The sequence below is a fragment of the Alosa alosa genome, chromosome 23 (genome assembly GCF_017589495.1).
Source record: "Alosa alosa isolate M-15738 ecotype Scorff River chromosome 23, AALO_Geno_1.1, whole genome shotgun sequence".
Classification (NCBI taxonomy): domain Eukaryota; kingdom Metazoa; phylum Chordata; class Actinopteri; order Clupeiformes; family Clupeidae; genus Alosa; species Alosa alosa.
This window is the reverse complement of record NC_063211.1, coordinates 7,639,907-7,659,073: the sequence shown is the minus strand read 5'-3', so window position 1 is coordinate 7,659,073 and position 19,167 is coordinate 7,639,907. Positions and strand designations below refer to the sequence as shown.

The following is a 19,167-nucleotide window of genomic DNA, read 5'->3' as shown; positions in this document are numbered from 1 at the left end:
AGGACAACCAGTTTGTGGTTTTTGGAGAGCTACTCTAGAATGGCTTTTATATGGCTTTTTATGCAATAGCAAGCCCACAACATTCAGCCAACTATTAAACCATTTTTATATCTCCTCGAAATTCCCTCATGCACTGTAATTATTACTGGAACATGAAAACCACAAACCTTGTCAGTAAAAACTAATGTTAAAGTAAGAATAACTGGTGAACTCTTCACGTGGACCAACTATGGGCCTTAGTAGTGGCTCGCCAAGCACTCTTGTCCTCCCTCTTTTCCCCCCAAAGCCCACTGTTGTGTATCTCTCCACCAGGGGGAGCCCTTCCTGACGGGAGTCACCCCACACTAGCCACCCGCACAGTGCCGCCCATGCCCCCCAACTGGTATTACATACTGGCGGGCGGAGGCGCCATCTTGATCCTGGCGACCGCTGTGCTGGCCGTGGCCATATGCAGCCAGCGGCGCCACACGTCGGCCCAGAAGAGCCTGCCGGCCGCCGCCTACTACAGCCCCCAGACCTCGCGCTACCCCGGGGGAAGCAGCAGTGGTCGCCTTGGGGCAGATCCAGCATTGACAGTTTGGCTCGACAAAGAGGACGGCTGCTCCCATTACTGAATGAGCCGGCGGGGGGCCCCAGAGAACGTTCAAATCTCTCCCTCCTCCGGACTTCCTGACACTTTCTGAACCAATCGGAAGCCGAGGAGACAGTGAGAGACGATGCCGATGACACGCAACCAAACCCAAACTGTGAACCTCACTTTTTCACTGAGTTGGATCATTGATCAGAAATGTACATTGGAGAAAAAAGGCAGGAGCGGTGTTTCCTCTCTCCTCTCAGTGGATGCTGCCTTGGCAACTGTCTTAGACAAAAGGAGAAAAGATCCTACTTATAGATTTCCTTTTCGACTCTGAGTCTTTCTCTGTCTTTTTGTCTTCCTTTGTTCGCGCCATTCGTTGTTAGATGCTGTTATAAGTCCAGTGGAGCTGTCTCGGGCTCCACAGCTAAGCCTGTTTACTAGAGACGCCGCAGCCAGAGAGGGGAAAAAAAATTGGCACGTCTCGGCTCTGGGTCTTTCGGTTCTGCCTGGACCGGTCCCAGCATGGGCGCGCTGAGCAAGGGTTTAAATCCCGACTCGGGACCGACGCGGGTTGCAGTGTGAGCGAGTGTGTGTGTGTGTGTGTGTGTGTGTGTGTGTGTGTGTGTGTGCACTCGTCAAATAAAACCAGACCTTGAGAAATGCACTGTTTTGAGGAGGAACGGGGTGCTTGCTAACTGCTACAAGGTCAAGCATGCTGATTTTTTAAATCATGGGAAGGCAAACAGTAATGTGCCATTTTGTAGTCAGTGATCTAAACACTGTCAAAAAAATAATTCACACCCATGCAAGGGGGGGAAAGCACCTTTAGGAGAGTTGGTCCGTGGGGTAGAGTTTTCCCTATGATACTATATTTTGTTTCCACGAGCTCACCACCTGTGAATCATTTGGACGTGAGTTATAGCTGTGTGGTCAGCAGAGAGTAAGAACAACAGGCGATCTGTTGATACAGTAGTACCATGGAGACTTTCAAACAGATAGTCTACTAGGAGCTACAGGCAAAACATGACAATGGAGGTTGTGTTTGTGTAAGTGAGTCTGATTTTAAACAGACTGTGTTGGCCCTGGAGGACGAAGAGGAGAGAGAGAGAGAGGAATTTATTTTTTTTCTTTAAAAGCCAACGGTTTGTACTCTTGAGGTGTAATTTTAAACAGAGACACTTACCATATGTGTTCCACATCTCAGGATACCTGAAGAGATTAGAGCGAAGGAGTGATGGAAAAAGAGAGAGATGGAGAGGTGTGTGTGTGTGTGTGGGTGTGTGTGTGGTGTGTGTGTGTGTGTGTGTGTGTGTGTGTGTGTGTGTGTGTGTGTGTGTGTGTGTGTGTGTGTGTGTGTGTGTGTGTGTGTGTGTGTGAAGGGGTGAAGGATGGAGGTGATGTGAGGTGGGGTGGGGTGGGGTTGAAGGGTGTCTTGCCACAAAAAGCATCAGCATGCGCTCTTGTTTCTTTTTGGATCCTCGGTGACAGCAACCTACCGCCTTTGTCCCCCCATGCCCCAACGCTTCACAACACTATCATGTGTGGGCGAGAGAGAGAGGGAGGGAGAGAAGGGGAGGGAGAGAGAGAGGGAGGGAGAGAGAGGGAGGGAGAGAGGGAGGGAGAGAGAGAGGGAGGGAGAGAAAGAGCCTGTCTGCTGAGCTCCCTGATAAAAAAGAAACAGGAGAGAGAAAAAGAGAGAGAGAGAAAGAGAGAAAAAAAACATTGGAAAAAAATTCCCAGATAAACAAAGACAGCTGCTCCCCCTCACCAGCTACTTCCCTAATGAGGGAAGAGACAACTCCAGACCACGACGGAACAGCACAGCACAGCACAGCACACACACGCAGCTGGGAGCCATTTTGCTTAGCCGCTGGGGTGCGGGCAGCCCTGCAAACGACACAAAAATGAGAAACACACCTTTTATTCAGACGGGAAGACGAGGAAGTTTGCTCCTCGTCCGTCCTGTCTGTGGCCATGGTGGGCGGTCATTAGGTCCGGCTCCATTGTGGTCATCTGTAAGTAACATATGCACTCGTAGCCACTCCACAGTAAGAGGTATTGACAAATGCATCGACTAGTGTCTCATTAACCTCTAGAGGATATCATTAGAATAAGGGGAGGAGAGGAGTATTCACTCAAAAACCCTTGTTATCCTTTTTGTTGTGAGGGAACCTGTTTGCTTTTGCTTCCCCAATTTATTTCCTGATGTGCTGAAGAGTACATATTTTGTCAATCGCTCATCATAATTACACTTTTGGTGGCAGACATCTCTCTGAGGTTAGGGTGTGCTGCCCAACAGTTCAGCGCGCCGACACGGCTCACCTGGTTCAGGCAGGCAACCCCCCCCCCCGCCGGCTCTCACCTGTGTGCCGTCACCATGGGAACGAGCATGGGACGGAGGAGAGTCAGAGGGAAACATGGAGGCTTGGCTCAGGGAAGCGCTTAGCTTTGATTTTTTTTTCTCCCTTTTTTCGAGATGGAGAGCCGCGCTAAGAGATGTTTTGGCACTCCCTCGCGACGTGCTTTTAAATCAACCTGAGGCCCAGTGAAGTACCTCTGCCTTGGCCTTGGTCTGCTCCCTCTCCTCTCTCCTCTCTCTCTCTCTCTCTCTCAGCCCCTCTCTGTGCATTCTTTTCCAAGCTCTTAATATTTTTAATTAGTTAATGGACCAGATAGCATTTATTAAGGCTGCCGTTGCAGGCACAACCCACCTCCCCCTCCCCCTCCCCCTCCCCCACACCAGTTTTCCTTTTTCTCGTTGTCCCTGGAGACCGCATTAATGAGTTAAAGCTCCCTCTAGACTGGCGTTCGCTCTGCCGCCGAAGGGGCACCATTCCAAACCCGCTCTCTCTCTCTCTCTCTCTCTCATTCCTCTCTTCTACCTCTAGCATATCATTCACACACACATACACACACTCTCTCTCTCTCTCTCTCTCACACACACATACACACTCTCTCTCTCTCACACACACACACACTCTCTCTCTCTCTCACACATACACACTCTCTCTCTCTCTCAAACACACACATACACACTCTCTCTCTCTCTCTCTCACACACACACACACACTCTCTCTCTCTCTCTCTCTCAAACACACACAGGCTTCACAGGGAAGAGAAAAAGGAAGGGTAAAGGATCAGTGGTCAGTGTAAAAAGAGGAATCAGTGGTCAGTGTAAAAAGAGGAATCAGTGGTCAGTGTAAAAAGAGGAATGGATCGTGCAGGGATTTAGTTCACCCGTCAGCGGTCTCATGCGTTCTGGACCAGGGCCTCAGAGGCAGTGGATCATCACCGAGCGTGCCATTCGGAGGCGGCTGCATATATTTTCTACCCCCGTCTAATCGTGTCCCGAGCACATATCACTCAACGATGCAACCCACGGCCCCTTAACTCGCACGGCTCAGCAGTTTCTATTGATTTGTGTGCCTCGCGCAAGCTTGGACGTGACACTCTCCGTTTCGATGTGTCAGGGGGTGGCATGCATAAACAAAGACACAGAATCATCTCCCGCCGTGGAGTTCTCAGGCTGCAGACCCGACCCAAGCGGAGTGCGCAGAACAATGGCAAACATATTTAGCGTAAAAGTGGCAGTGCTATCTGTAAAGACGACAGTAATGAGGAGGAGAAGGAGGATGAGGATGGCAGTGAAGATGAGGAAGGTGGTGTTGATGATAATGATGTTTATGACGATGATGATGAAGAAGATGATGCACTTTGTAAGCATAACGAATGTACACTAAAACTTCAGTAGGCTGTACCTCAATCTTAAACTGCATTTCCTGTGAAAAGGCAATATATCTACACATATATATCAAATATATACATGATGAATATTTTTGCTTGATGGATTTGACAGTCTTTGGGATGTTTTTGGAATGTACAAAATAAAATCTTATTTTTCTACTATGCTGGTTATGCAAACTGTGTTACGGTGTGTGTGTGTGTGTGTGTGTGTGTGTGTGTGTGTGTGTGTGTGTACGTGCGCACATGTTTGATAGTATATTTGTATAAAAAATGTGAAATGATCCAGACTGCAGTAAGTGAAAGTAGACGGTCCAGATTCATACAATCTCACTTTAGAACTGCACACATCCATCCAGACAGCAGTTTTTGTCTTTTTGTGTTTATGCTATTTCATTTGACGGTAATTCTCAATCTCAGCGTTTCCCAGTTGAAAATAACTCGGCTGTCTTTTGTAAACCTCTGAACACAAAGCACATTTGAAGCTGCATTCTGTTATCTAATCTCCTGATGGACTCTTTTTCCCTCTGTATCTGGAGCATCGTTTCAACATGGCGTCTCTCTTCCTTCTCGCCCACAGAAAAGAGACCGGTGGAGATTGGAGATAGCCGACTGCTCAACGCTGCTGATCCTGTCAATGAAGGTTCGATCCCTCCAATGTAACCCCATTCTGTCAGATGTCAGTAAAGCCCTGGTAAAGCTCGGCCAACCATCAAGGCAGTGACAGTTTTAGCTTCGAATATGTGAACATGTGTGATTTCATACAATTTAATTTTTTGTATAATATATAAATATTGATGTATGGATGTGATGAATAGATTGGCACAAGACAAGATTCCACAGTGATTTGCATAATGTTTGAGAATTCTGTTGGTGTTTGTATGAGAGCATCAATCAGGTCCCACCAGCTAACCCCACCATCTGCACAGACGCCTGCCTGTGAATCCAGACTTTTCACTTGTTTTCTGCCTCCTTCTGTCTTACTGTCAGACCAAGTATGAATTCATCTGACTCATAAAGCAGCCTTTGTTTTGCCCAGAAATGATTGTTTGAGCCTGAATCTGTTCATCTCCTGTCGTTTATAATGCCATGCCTCCTTCTCTCCCATTCTGTTCTCGCCATCAAACATTGGCCCAAATGGGAAATAATTATGCCATCGCTTTCACCCCACACTCCCCTGGTTGCCAGGCATTTTAAGGGCCTGTCTAAGCACTTAGGCATAATTGGTGATTCCATTGGTGAGATCACTCTACTTAGCAGTGACTATGGCAGTTCCTTCTTGAGTCCCTTGCGATTTTTTATTATTAGCAATAACATAACCACACAGAGGAAACATCACTGGCGGCATTAGTTGTATTGCATTTGCATTAACACCCACTGTGGGCGGAGGTCAGTCCTGGGAACACATTTGGCTGATGGCATCTCAAGCGCAATCTTTTCCCCATCATTAAATATGAGATTAAAAAATGGACCGCTACCTAATTTGCACATGTGCATACACTTACACTCGTCCACTAATTTTCATGTCTAAAAATATTGAAGATCCGTTGCGGAATACAAACTCTATTGTGACTCACACTTTCATTCTCTCAAGGATTATGGTCTTATTCTTCCTATGAAACAGCGTGCTGTGCGTTGGTTGTTGTCAAAGAAAATCATCTGACTGTCATCAATCCGTCTATGCGTGCAGGTTTCCCGTTTGTGGAGTGGACAACGGCTCCTCCGTCCGAGTTGCCTGTGACGCGCGTCTCGGAGAAGGACAATTCGTGGCTCTACACGCTGGACCCCATCCTGCTGACCATCATCGTGATGAGCTCGCTGGGCGTGCTGCTGGGCGCCGTGTGCGCCGGCCTGCTGCTCTACTGCACATGCTCCTACAGCGGCCTGTCCTCGCGCTCCTCCACCACGCTGGAGAACTACAACTTCGAGCTGTACGACGGCATCAAGCACAAGGTCAAGCTCAACCAGCAGCGCTGCTGCTCCGAGGCCTGAGAGGGGACGTGGTTGGACTGAGGTGGGGGAGGGGGGCACAACACAGGGAGGAGGAGGGCTGACCAGTGGTGCCCCCGATCTCACAGAGTCCACTGCTCCTCTCCTCTTTCTCCATCGAGACCTCCACGGCAACGACGTCCAATGACCGCTCCCCCCAAAAAACTGACTCCTCTTCAGGAGGTCCTCAGAGACCTGGTTTCATATCTTGATTGTCCACTCGGCCTCGTTAGACTAAGAAAACCAGTACTGGTGTAACAGAGGGGGCCAGTGGATCGAGCTGCTTTTTTGTATGTCCTGATTGATCTTGGCAATCAAGATGAAATGTTGCAGGCCATAGAAGGCCATAGAAGTGACTAACTTGGGCACCAAGGAAAAGAGAGAATTTTGTTCCCTGCTGGAAAAAAAATGTGGGGATGCGTGGACTCAAAATATCAACACATATCAAGTGTATGCCTATTCCAAAACAGAGAGAAAGAACTATATATATAAAGACTCCACTTAGATTTCTGAAGGTCTCATTTTTAAAAATCATAGACTGAAAGAAAGAAAAGAAAGGAAATGTTTTCAGGGTTGCCGCAAGTTTTCTCCTGGAGTAGTATAAATGTCTAGACACCTAGGCGTCGATTGTGGTTGCTTTTGTGGTCCATTCTTACTTTTTTGGACTTTGTTGAGTACCTTTTGTCCACTACTTTTCCACCCATCTTCTGCCTCCACCACAGTCCAGTCAGACGTCCGTGTTCATTTTAGATGCTCCCATCTTAGCACTCCTTCACCTGATTGTTTTAGCTCCTACGAGTTTGTGTTTTATATTTTGGTCAAGTTGCCCAATCTGTACGAGAAGAGGGAGAAGTAGGAGGACGTTTTTGAACAAAGAAAAACATTCAACCTGTGTTTATTAAGAGACGAATAGAGAGTTGTAGGCTTAGGTGTGTGGCCCCTGTGTATATACTGTGGTTTGTGTGTAGAGGGCGGAGGGAGAAGGATGGAGACTCACACGTGCATGCACACACACACACACACACACACACACACACACACACACACACACACACACACACACACACACACACACACACACACACACACACACACACACACACACACACACACACACACACACACACACACACACACACACATACACACACACACACACACACACACACACACACACAAATACACACACAAGCACACACACTCACACACGTGCACACAAACACACGCGCGCACACACACACACACACACACACAAACACACGCACACACACACACACACACACACACACTTGCTCTCTCTCTCTTTCTCTCTCTCTTATCGTCTGAAACAGCCAGGGGATTTTTTCAGTGCATCCTATGGATTGCGAGGACTGTGAGATTGGTGGGCCAAAGGGCTTCAGGGCTTTTAGAGACTGCAGCCGGCAAACACACACACACACACACACACACACACACACACACACACACACACACACACTGATTAAAGGGGAGAGGCAGAGTTAGAAAGGGAGAGAGAAAGATGGTGAGACAGAAACAAAGAGAGAGAGAGTGAGACAAAGAGACAAACAGAGAGAAGGAGGAAAAAGAGGAAAACAAAACAACCAGACGGAAGTTCTCAGTTGTCCTCTCCTCTGCCTGGCAAAAGAAGATGGAGGTCGAGAAAACTCTAGGAGGACTCTTGAAGGGTAGAGAATCTGTGGAGAAATGGAGGGTAGAGAATCAGGAGACTGAGGCTCGTATGCGAGTAACACAGACATTTTAGTTTCTCACCGAAGCCCTCCATGGTTTTACCCGTGTGGACTGCTGGGGCCAGCCTTGTCTGGTTTTCATGGCCTTCATCTTTTAGCCTCCCTGTCAGCCGCTTTCTCACACTCACCCCTTTTTTTGAAGAGCCAAGGTTAACAGAACACAGGTTTGCACGGTAAATCGGGGCAGGCTCTTTTGTCAGCTCCTCTTAGGAGACTGACAGAAGGTGTAAATCTCACTTTGGTTCTTTGGGAGATAGGCTGTCTCATCTGTAAAATCACACACACAGACACACACTTACACAAGCAGACCAAGCAAACACACACACACACACACACACACAAACCCATGCATGCACACAAACACACACACGTACAGAGACAGACAAAGCACACACTCTTGCAACATGAGACACACACCGGTTGGTCCTCAGTGCTCAGCATGTGGCCGCCAGAGTCTGCGAATGCTGGATGTGATGCGGCTGTTCTGAAACGGGGCCAAGCACGAGCTTTATCGGGCCAAGGGGCTAAGGTGAACCTCTGGCCATGGAACGTCCCATCGTCCCACACCCCCTTCTCTCGTCTCGGAGACTCCCATCACTGGACAGACGTTTTTTTTTCCAAGTGCCTTGGAGCTTCTCTGATCTACAGCCTCGGTTCCAGAACCCACGGAAGGTTCCAGAACGTCGGAAAAAATGGAAACGTTCTAAAAAGACTTTTAAAGGACTGCTACAAATAAAGGCACTGGTCAGACTTTCAGTTGTTTGGAGACTTTGTACAGAAATGTGCTTTTTATGATGATGAGTATTGTTATTATTAATAGTATTATTATTTAATAAAGGATTGATAACATAATCTATGGTTGTTTGGGTAGCCTTTATTATGTTGTGAAGAGAATGAGTGAGTGAGTGAGGGAGTGTGTGTGTGTCTGTTTGTGATGGAGATCTACTGCTATTTTACTGTACAAAGGCAGCACTGAGAGGTTATATCGTACTCAGCTATTCAAGGTTACCAACACATGACCTCCCCTTCATGTACATACAGAAACAGATAGAGACACACCCACACATCCACACGGCGTTGTCCAGTCTAGTCCAGTCTGCCATGGTCTCTTTCTCTCTCTTATCTCACCATGGGGTTCCCATTAGCAGGGACCTGCAGTCGCCTTCATTCAGCCAGCCCACAACATCAAAGCTTTGAAGTGCCCAACTGTTCCACCACCCGTGTCCTCTGTCAAGCCTAGCCGCTCCCCCCGACCCTTTTAACTCTTTCCTCCCCCATCATAGTGTACCTGCTATGAGTGTGTTGTCGCTCACGGTTGCTCTGTTCCATGCTGTAATGTAAGGATTAATCAGTTTACCTAGCATGTGTGATAGCACAATTAGCCATCATTTCTGGGTTTTAATTATGACCGCCGCGCAGCGAAGCAGCGGTCATATAGGTTTAGTCAGATTTTTTTTTTTTTTTTTTTTTTTTTTTCGCATGTCCAAATTTCCGTCAATGATTCCCGGGACACTGAAAGACCGGGGTACACGAAACTTGGTGGACATGTAACCCCACATGGATAGCATGGAACCATCGTTTTTCGTTTTGATCTGTAGCCCCCCCGCTGAATTGGACCCCCGAAAGGAGGGTAGGGCAGACACAGTTTTCTGTGAATACCTCGAAAACCGTAGGGTTTAGGAGGACCATTTTTTTTTGTATGTTGATCTCAAGGGGCCATGTCAACCCATTCCATAACCACTCATTTCATGTATAGCCACCTAGTTAAACACAAAAAAGTAAAAATGAGGGTGGTGTAATTGAAGGTATCTGTGACCTAACATAGTCAAAACTGCACGAAATTGGAAGTGTAGGATCATTATGATACCCTCTGTATGCACGCCAAGTTTTGTGGAATTCCGTTCATGGGGGCCACACAATAAATTAATTTATGTTACTATACACCAACTGGCCTGTAGGTGGCCGGAGACAGTTTTCTGTGAATATCTCGAGAACCATAGGGCCTAGGAGGTCCACCTTTTTTTTGTATGTTGGTCTTAAGGGGGCATGTCAATCCATCCCATTACCACTTATTTCATGTATAGCGCCACCTAGTTAAAAATTAAAAAGCAAAAAATTAGGTGTTTTCATCTCAATATCTCTGGCTGACAAGGTCAAAACTGCACGAAAATAAAAGTGTAGGATCATTATGACACCCTCTGAATGCATGCCAAGTTTTGTGTACTTTCGTTCATGGGGGCCTTACAATAAAATAATTTATGTGTACATTTAGTGACGCATACACCAACAAGGATTCGGGACACTGAAAGACCGGGTACACAAAACTTGGTGGGCATGTACCCCACATGGATAGCATGGAACCGTCATTTTTGTTTTCATCTGCAGCCCCCGCTGGACTGGACCCCCAAAGGAGGGTAGGGCAGACACAGTTCTCTGTGAATCTTTTATGGTATGTTGGTCTCAAGGGCCCACATCAACCTGGCTCATAATCACTCATTTGTGATTTGCCCCGGTAAAAAAATGAAAATCAGTAGGATTAAAAGAAAGCCAAAATAAATATTCATCATCATGGCTGCATTTTCAGTATTGGCGAAGTAGTCGTTTGTCCACTAGATGGCGATCGTTGCAGTGAGGCGAAATTTTGTTGGAATTTAAAAGTGGGTTGGAAAAACAATGGACACTTCATACAAGGACTGTAATTTACCGCATGGCGATCATCTAATAAGGATAGGGCGATGTTCACATGAAGTGTAATTCCCATTTCTTCTTGAAGCCGAAATAAATCTGAGGATGTTTATCGGACATGCTTAGTTTTTTACTGCAGGATACGTTAATCTTGTAATATCAATAAGGACCTAGGTAATGTTACCGTTAAGCGTTGGTTGAGTGATGGCATTTGATTTATTGCATTTGTAGAAAACTATAAATGCGGTTATACCAAGCAAATGTATAGCAGCACTGTTTGTATCTTTCGACTGTCATTTATTGCACGTGCTACAAAATCATTCTGTGCAATGGAAGATTTACCAACGTTACACGGTCTGATACAGTTTTGCCTATACATGCGTGAGACTGAGGCGCCTGTTTATTTTGTTTTAAGTGCGTGCAGGGTGTGAGAGGGGAATCGATGTGCTTTGATTACAGTTTGGTAGTTGTAGTCTGTGAAATTAAAAAAGCACGTGTGTGTGAAGTATCCAAACAATGACACCTTCATTTCATTATGGCTGCTTTAGAAACACACCGCTACTGTGTAGTGGGTCCCATTTAGAAGTGGCTACTTCATTCGCGCTTTCCTTGACTCATGGAGCTGCGTGAATGTTATTACAACTTTTCGCCACGATATGACAGTCCGCTTGATACTGTAAAGGCGAAGCCATTGGTTTCAAAGGAGATTTTATTTTGGTAGCCAGCATAGCCTATTGACAATTTATGTTGTAAATAGGCCTACCTTATAATCCTACCTGTAGCTTAGGGAAGCTAACAGCTTTCTATTGGGACCTAGTTTGTTAGTTACCGTTTTGTCATAACTCCCTGATGCATTTTGCATTTAGAATAGCCAGAGCGTGTATATCTCAATCGGAAAATTAAATAATATCGGTGCCTATGGACTAGGCTGGGTGAACCCAGCCTGATCTGCCCGCTATTTATTTTTGATTTCTTAAAAGATTGAGCTTGGTCTGATGAAAGCCAGACTAGCCATGGACCTCAGTTAAACAATGCAAGGGAACATGAATCAGCCTATATTTGCACTAACAATAACGGACAAAAGCTCTTCAACTTTGGCCCGTTAAAATGTGTATGAACAGTCTAGCGACGCATTTCATCAAGGCCCATTTGGACATGTCAGTTATTTGCACCACTGGTTAGATGTAAAACAGCATTTCGTTTCAGACTAGGCTACTGTTACTTAATTTGTGTATTAACAATAACGTTTCAGACTAGGCCTACTGTTACTTAATTTGTGCATTGACAATAAAAGTATTACATGAACTAAAGATGACTAAAATCTTATGTAGAAGAAGAAACATTCACAAAAATCCATCCATCCAAAAATGACCTTTGTTTTTGATAGCTGTTGAAAACGGCATGGAACTGACAGAGATGTTTTTTTGTTTAAAATACATAAAAAATAAATAAATAAATAAATAAATAACATTATGCTGATACCTTTTGCTTTTCCCAAATACAATGTAGCCTACAGGTGTAAGTGACCTTTTATCAATCCAGTTGCAATGGATGAACTGTGATGAACTGCCCTACTTGTGATTGTTTAGAGATTTTAAAGGTTTTATAACAATTCTACATCTTCTTTGGCTATTCTACAATCTATTCACCTTTTCAGCACCAGTAAGGTACTTTCTGTGCAGCCGCACACACACACTCAGGCATGCCAAACAAGCATACACAAAAGTTTCAAGAGTGAGGGATGGAGTAAAATATGGAGACAAATTGAAGTGTGATTTATTTTCGCGGAACGGATGTACAGGACTGAGCGGCGGTCATATTTTGTACCGCTATGCGGTACATCTAGTTAAAGTTCAATTTATTTAAGCTGGGTGCTATGGTGCATAGCACTATAATAAACTAGTACTCATTGATCTAATCAATAGCCTACTGTACATACAATTTATTGTAACATTTCTATAGACTCTATTACCTACCATGGCAGCCCAGTTATGTATTTTATCTGTGTGTGGGCTTCCCAAGAGCACTTGAAATTAAGCATCTTCTGCACCATTAATAGCTCTTAAAAGTCCACTGCAGGAACAGAAAGGAGAGCTGTTGGCTCTGCTCTGCAACAGTTAAAAGAAAATCAGGATAACAGGGCGCTGTCCTTTTGATTCTCTTCTTTAAAGTGAAAACCCCATTACCGCCTTTTCATCCTCTTATGCGGCTCGTCCTTCACAGCAGATATGAAGGCAGTGCTGGCACACAGGTCACTGCAGAGGCAAACCATTTACTGGCGTTTAGTGTAAAAAAAGAAAAAGAAAACAGACAAATAATAATTTAAAAAAATAATGTAAAACACAAATAAATTATTATCCAAACAATTCAAACCTATGCAACAGTATGTGTGTGTGTGTGTGTGTGTGTGTGTGTGTGTGTGTGTGGGTGGGTGGGGGGTGGGGCTTATCAGTTAAGTTCAGACAGTAATAACAATTAATCGTTAATTACACGGTAATAAACAGCACTTGTCCCATGTACATGTCCATGTGAAGGTGATGGTCCATGACATTGCTGACCGCCCCACTGCTGCTTGATATTCTCCCGGCTACAGCTCGCAACCGTGGGGATTGTTACCATGGTGACAGGTTGCTACAGTTGGAAAGATCAAGCCCGGGAGAGCCCGGGTTCTTTTCAGGAGGGCCTGGGGGAGGGGTGGGAGGGGAAGCATGAGGTGAAACCAGCGGCTGTTAAAGACATCACTTTCACAGGGCCTCGAGGACCGCCACATCTGTTCCCGGTCTCCCCACGTCTGCCACGGAGCCAAACAGCATCCAGAGGTGATGTGGAGCTCTCCTCAATGTCTTTCACAAACATACGCCTTCACCAAAAGTTAGTTTTCAAAATGTTCTCATTTCCTTTTTCAGATTTTCAAGCAGTCTGTCTCTGCAATGTACCCATGAAGGTATGCTTAAAAAAAAGTCCAGGCCTCCAATTCAATCAGGTTTACCCATTGTGTGTGAACAAGCTCTTGTGCAAATAAATAAATCATCTTGACACAGAATGTGTATGTGAGTGTGGTTGCTGGTTATAGACATTATAGATCAAAGGGTCATTATGCCCTGACCAGAGGCCATTGTTCAGCCATTGACTTCAGTCCCTTCAACATTCCTTCACATCAAAGCCATCGGACCCATGCAGGGGGAAGTGATTGATTGTTCTGTAATCACCTCATTGCGTCACGGACTGATAGATGCCTGTTGTACAAACAAGGGTAAATGAGCGAGGGATGCTTGGGAGGAACGAGGGATCAGTTGGAGGAGGTGATAGGGGTTAGTGCTGAATTAGTGGCAGACCCGTGAGCTAAGAAAATTGTTACCACCTTACTACCCACATGCCACCTCTAAGAGGGGAGTGGAGGAGGAAGGGGAGTGGAGGAGAGGAGAAAAGTGGGGGAAGAGAAACGGTGGTGGAGGAGGAAGAGTTATTGAAAAGAAGGAGAGGGAACAAGAAGCAAGAGCACAGAGGAGAGGACAGGAAAAGGGGAGATGAAAGAAAGGGAGGAAGAGAGGAAAGGAGAGAGCGCAGAGGAAGAGGGGAAGAGGGGAGGAAGAGAGGGAAGGAGAGAGCGCAGAGGAAGAGGGGAAGAGGGGAGGAAGAGAGGAAAGGAGAGAGCGCAGAGGAAGAGGGGAAGAGGGGAGGAAGAGAGGAAAGGAGAGAGCGCAGAGGAAGAGGGGAAGAGGGGAGGAATGAGAGGGAAGGAGAGAGCGCAGAGGAAGAGGGGAAGAGGGGAGGAATGAGAGGGAAGGAGAGAGCGCAGAGGAAGAGGGGAGGAATGAGAGGGAAGGAGAGAGCGCAGAGGAAGAGGGGAAGAGGGGAGGAATGAGAGGGAAGGAGAGAGCGCAGAGGAAGAGGGGAAGAGGGGAGGAATGAGAGGGAAGGAGAGAGCGCAGAGGAAGAGGGGAGGAATGAGAGGGAAGGAGAGAGTGCAGAGGAAGAGGGGAAGAGGGGAGGAATGAGAGGGAAGCGAAGTGACATCTCGCTGTGCTTGACAGCAAGTAGGCAAACATGAACAAAAACAGCTATACACACACACACAGAATGAGAGAGAGAGAGAGAGAGAGAGAGAGAGAGAGAGAGAGAGAGAGAGAGGGAGAAGTCAACCAGGGGAGAGAGGAGGGGGGGTCAAGGCTCCTGTTTTCCAACCCATACTCACTCCCTACTTTTTGGTTTCATAAATGTTGTTTTCCCTCCTCCCTATCAGATTGAAACTCAGGGGCTCCCTGGGGGTCTTGCCTTCCTTAGATCAGAGAACAGAGGGTCTCCCCTCTAAATGGGGGTAGGGGGGTAGCAGGGCAAGAGAGAGGGGGGGGGGGCATGCAAAGTGGTGCAGTATATTTGGGAAAGACGATAGGGCTGAGGCCTCAGCTAGATGGTGGGTCGGGTGGGGGGGGGGGTGGTGGGGTGCACGGCCCAGGGAAATAACAGGAAACATCCCAAACACACAGCTAATTAATCTTCTGGGGTTGTGTGTGTGTGTGTGTGTGTGTGTGTGTGTGTGTGTGTGTGTGTGTGTGTGCGTGTGTGTGTGTGTGTGTTTGTGTGTGTATACAGTACAAACAACTCAGCTAAATTCTATCCATCATACATCATCATCACATGACTTTTTTTGTGTATGTAAATGTGTGTGTATGTGACTCAAATTACTTTTTTTTTGTGTGTGTGTGTGTGTGTGTGTGTGTGTGTGTGTGTGTGACGACTGTGTGCTGACTATCTGAGCGTTTCCGTATGGAGAAAAAAAATGCTGAGCAGAGTGCTTAAGAGGAAAGTATGTTGCTGATTTGAGCCATTTGTCCCTTAGCGACATCCATAGTAACAAAAACTTTCCTTGGCTAATTTTGGAACTTACAACGTCCTTCACATTTCATGGCAAAGGACGAGTAAAAATGATTTCATAATAACAAACACGCTATAATTATCGGCACCCCAGTATTTAATTCTTTGTAAAGCCTCACTTTACCAATGAAAGACCATTTAGTCTTATCCAATAACATGTCATTAAGTTGGAGAGTACAAATCAGGTAATTTGAGCACATTCTTTCTTTACAGAATATGTCAGAATATGTTTACAGGATTGTCCAGATACTTAAACGCTCTCTTGTGCATTCCCCTCTTAATCTCACCCCACTTGTGTTCTAGAGTTCAGACCAGGGCACTTACTGTGGATAACAGGACTGCTGTTATCTACAGGACTGTTCTGTTCATTGTTGCTGACAGGCTTAGTTAAAATGACTGCAATTAAAAGATATCATAGGAATTATTATATATGTTCATTTTGTGAGAAGCTGGCATAAAAATAGATTTCATCTCCCAAAAATAGTCCAAGATTTTCTTCAGATGTTTTCTTCCTATTTTCCAGTCCATTCACCATTTTGTTTGTAAGGTTTTCTAGGGGTGCCAATAATTGTGACAAAAATAATATCTCTTTATAAGGATTTTCTTTCTTTTCAGAAAACATTTCCTTTCTTTCAAAAATGAATTTTCCCCTTATTGCCAATAAATGGGGGGGGGGAAAGATGAAAGATGACAAAGTAAAATGTATTCTCTGTATCAGACCAGGGCAGAAAATCCTTTGATTCCAAAACACTATTTGTGGTCTGGAGCAAATGATAGCTACAACCTCCTGTGGGAGAAATGGATTTAATGTAAGAAACAACACTTAACATCTCAATGTGGCGTCACTCATGAGCCTGGGTGTACTGGAAGTCTGACACAAACGTACACTTGAATTGAAAAATGGTCTGTACTTCTATAAAAGCAGACAGATTCAATGAAAGGAGCTTTAACAGGCACATCTTTTACATCGACCTCCTAGTTTGCATAAGAAAGGTCCTTGTTGGATTGACTGTTCTGATATATTCATACAGGGTGAATTTATTTTCAGGTTTCACAAATGTGCATGGAATGTAAAATGGTAGGTTAATCTTATAGTCTGCATCCTTTTGATATACTTTCCAAACCAAAACAATTTACCACACAAACCACACTAACACACAGTGGCTCAATCATAGTGACCTGATCAATCTCAATCTTTTCAGCAGTCATAGTTCAACCCAGTCTCACTGCAGTTCGTGATGGCATCATGAAAAGAAATCTATTAGTTTGTGATACCATCATGATATTTAGATCATTTTCGTGAAGGTATTACAATCTAAAAGATTTTTTTGTGATCACCACAAACTGCCGTGAGACTGGGTTGCAGTTATTCTTGGTCGTATTGGTATTATAATTATGTTTCACTGAGGAGATGAGAGTGGAAGTCGCCCTCGACGTCCTCATCCAAGCCCCAGCCATGACCACAGTGAGCTGAGTGAAAGAGGTGGCTACTGGGAGGAGAATGCATGTCAGGACTACCAGACCATCTCATGTACACACACACACACACACACACAAACTCAGAGAGAGAAAGAGAGAGTATAAGTAAGAGTATAAGTATATATACTTTTTTGATCCCGTGAGAGAGCCATATAGGCGAAAAGAGATGAAGAAAAACATTGATAGCTTCACAGGGAGAATGAAGGAAAGAGAGAGAAAGAAAGAAAGAAAAAAAGAAAGAGAGGGAGGGAGAAGGAAAGAGAGAGAAAGAAAGAGAGAATGAGAGAGAGAGAGATCCATCTCTCCATGGAGAAGCGCCTGGCTCAGCTCAGCAAGGCTGGTTGGGAAGTCATCCCGGACCTGCTGGTCAGCTCTGCCAAGAGTTCAAAGCTCTTTTCTGGGTCAGGAAAGTGTGTGTGTGTGTGTGCATGTACAAATTATGTCTGTGCAATTGTGTGTGTGTGTTTGTGTTTGTGTACATGTGTGTGCGTGTGTGTGTGTGTGTCTGTGTGTATTTGAGTATTTGTGCAGGGAGGTCTCAATGCCCACAAAATGACAGCAGCTAGTAGAACTGTACAACAGTGATGACCAACCAGGCTACTGTCCCCCCACCACCACCATCCTCTCCATCGACTTCTTTATTAGCCCAATCGCTTCAGGATGTCGCCTCAGAAAACAAATAAACACTGAAAGGAAATGGGGAAAAAAAACAAGAGAGAGAACTGAAAGTGCCCAATCAGGAGAGGTTGTGACCAAAGAACTGAACTGCTTCCACATGGCCTGTTACTGAACCAAGTCTCACGTCCAAAGCACACGGCCAGTCATCCAAAATCGACAAAATATTCACCCTAAGAACAAATAGAGAGCCTGGCAGTTCCCATGGGCTGCCTAGCTAATAAGCATGTGAGTTGTAATTTTGTCTTGACACATGGCAACTGTTTTTGGAAATTGCTTTAATCTGATAGGAACACACTGATTGCTTTCTAAGGGTGTAAACGACTTTAAATAGCAAATGGATGACTTGTAGGTGAAATGTTTTTTGTCTCACAAGATTTGCAACTGATGTTTGAAATATCTTTTATCTTTCCCCTTACTTACAATGTGTGTGTCACTTGCTATCATTCCCCTGAACAAAATGAGAATCTTTTTTTCAAAATGTTCAATTGCAACAGTTTTATTTGACATAATGTTAGCATTTTAGTTTCATTCTCCCCACATTGCTAGCTTGGTAATGTCTGTTTTATATTTTGCCTGGGCCCTTTTGAATTGGGATTGGAGTTGGTGCACAATAGAAGCTTCCGAGCTGTGTGTTGTTTTTAAAGACTTGTGTAAATCTGAATTCACTTTTTATGAGCTGGAAACATGACTTGACAGTGGGACTGGTAAACATTTCCAAAGCAAACTCTGAAAAGTGGCCATCTGAATGAACCTTTGTGACTGGATATGAAACTGTGGTCAGACTTCTTTTATACTAATCAAAAGGGAGAGGAGTGCTTAGTGTATGAAGAAGAGAACAGAAGAGAGTGAGAAAGGGAACAGAGAGAGTAGATGGAGAGATAGATAGAGATAGATAGAGAGAAAGAGAGAGAGAGAGAGAGAGAGTAGTAGTAGTAACTTAACAGCACTCAGGGGATCAGAAATGTGCAGCTTGGTTCAGCAGCTTGGTGCTGTACTTTTAGTTTTTTTCTCATTCTCTCTCTCTCTCTCTCTCTCTCTCTTTTTCGGACACACACACTGTTAAATCCTCTTCACCGTATTATGTGCTGCAAAAAAAGGAAGTGGTAAGAACTACGATATCATATATAATACCTAAAATATATAACTATATAACTTTATAATGAGTCAAACATTCTTGCAGACACACACATCATATATATATAGAGAGAGAGAGCATTTTCCAGACCAGTTGGGAAAGGTTTATAAAACCCAATCTCAAATTGTCCCTTAGGTCTGGTGAACCATGGGAGAGACGTGAGTAAAGGCTGGGAGCCAGTGCGAATGCCTGAGATTCCTCCAGCACGGGAGCATGTTAGCGTGACACAGAGATGAGGGTGAAGATGGGATGGATATCAT

The 19,167-nt window shown here is 44.9% G+C and overlaps 1 protein-coding gene across 2 annotated transcripts in view; it reads left to right on the top strand.

Annotated features, from left to right (window-relative positions):
• LOC125288218 (neuropilin-2-like) overlaps positions 1-7,421 on the top strand; it is a 73,571-nt gene extending 66,150 nt beyond the window's left edge. Inside the window, exons 17-18 of one of the 2 annotated variants that reach the window (XM_048234394.1) lie at positions 4,899-4,961; positions 6,009-7,421. In XM_048234394.1, the coding sequence (XP_048090351.1) occupies positions 4,899-4,961; positions 6,009-6,310 (365 nt within the window). In that variant the 3' untranslated portion in view covers positions 6,311-7,421. Of the gene's footprint in view, positions 1-312; positions 1,900-4,898; positions 4,962-6,008 lie in introns of those variants that run through there. The other variant, XM_048234395.1, reaches the window with a different exon arrangement.
• The last annotated feature ends 11,746 nt before the right edge of the window (positions 7,422-19,167 follow it).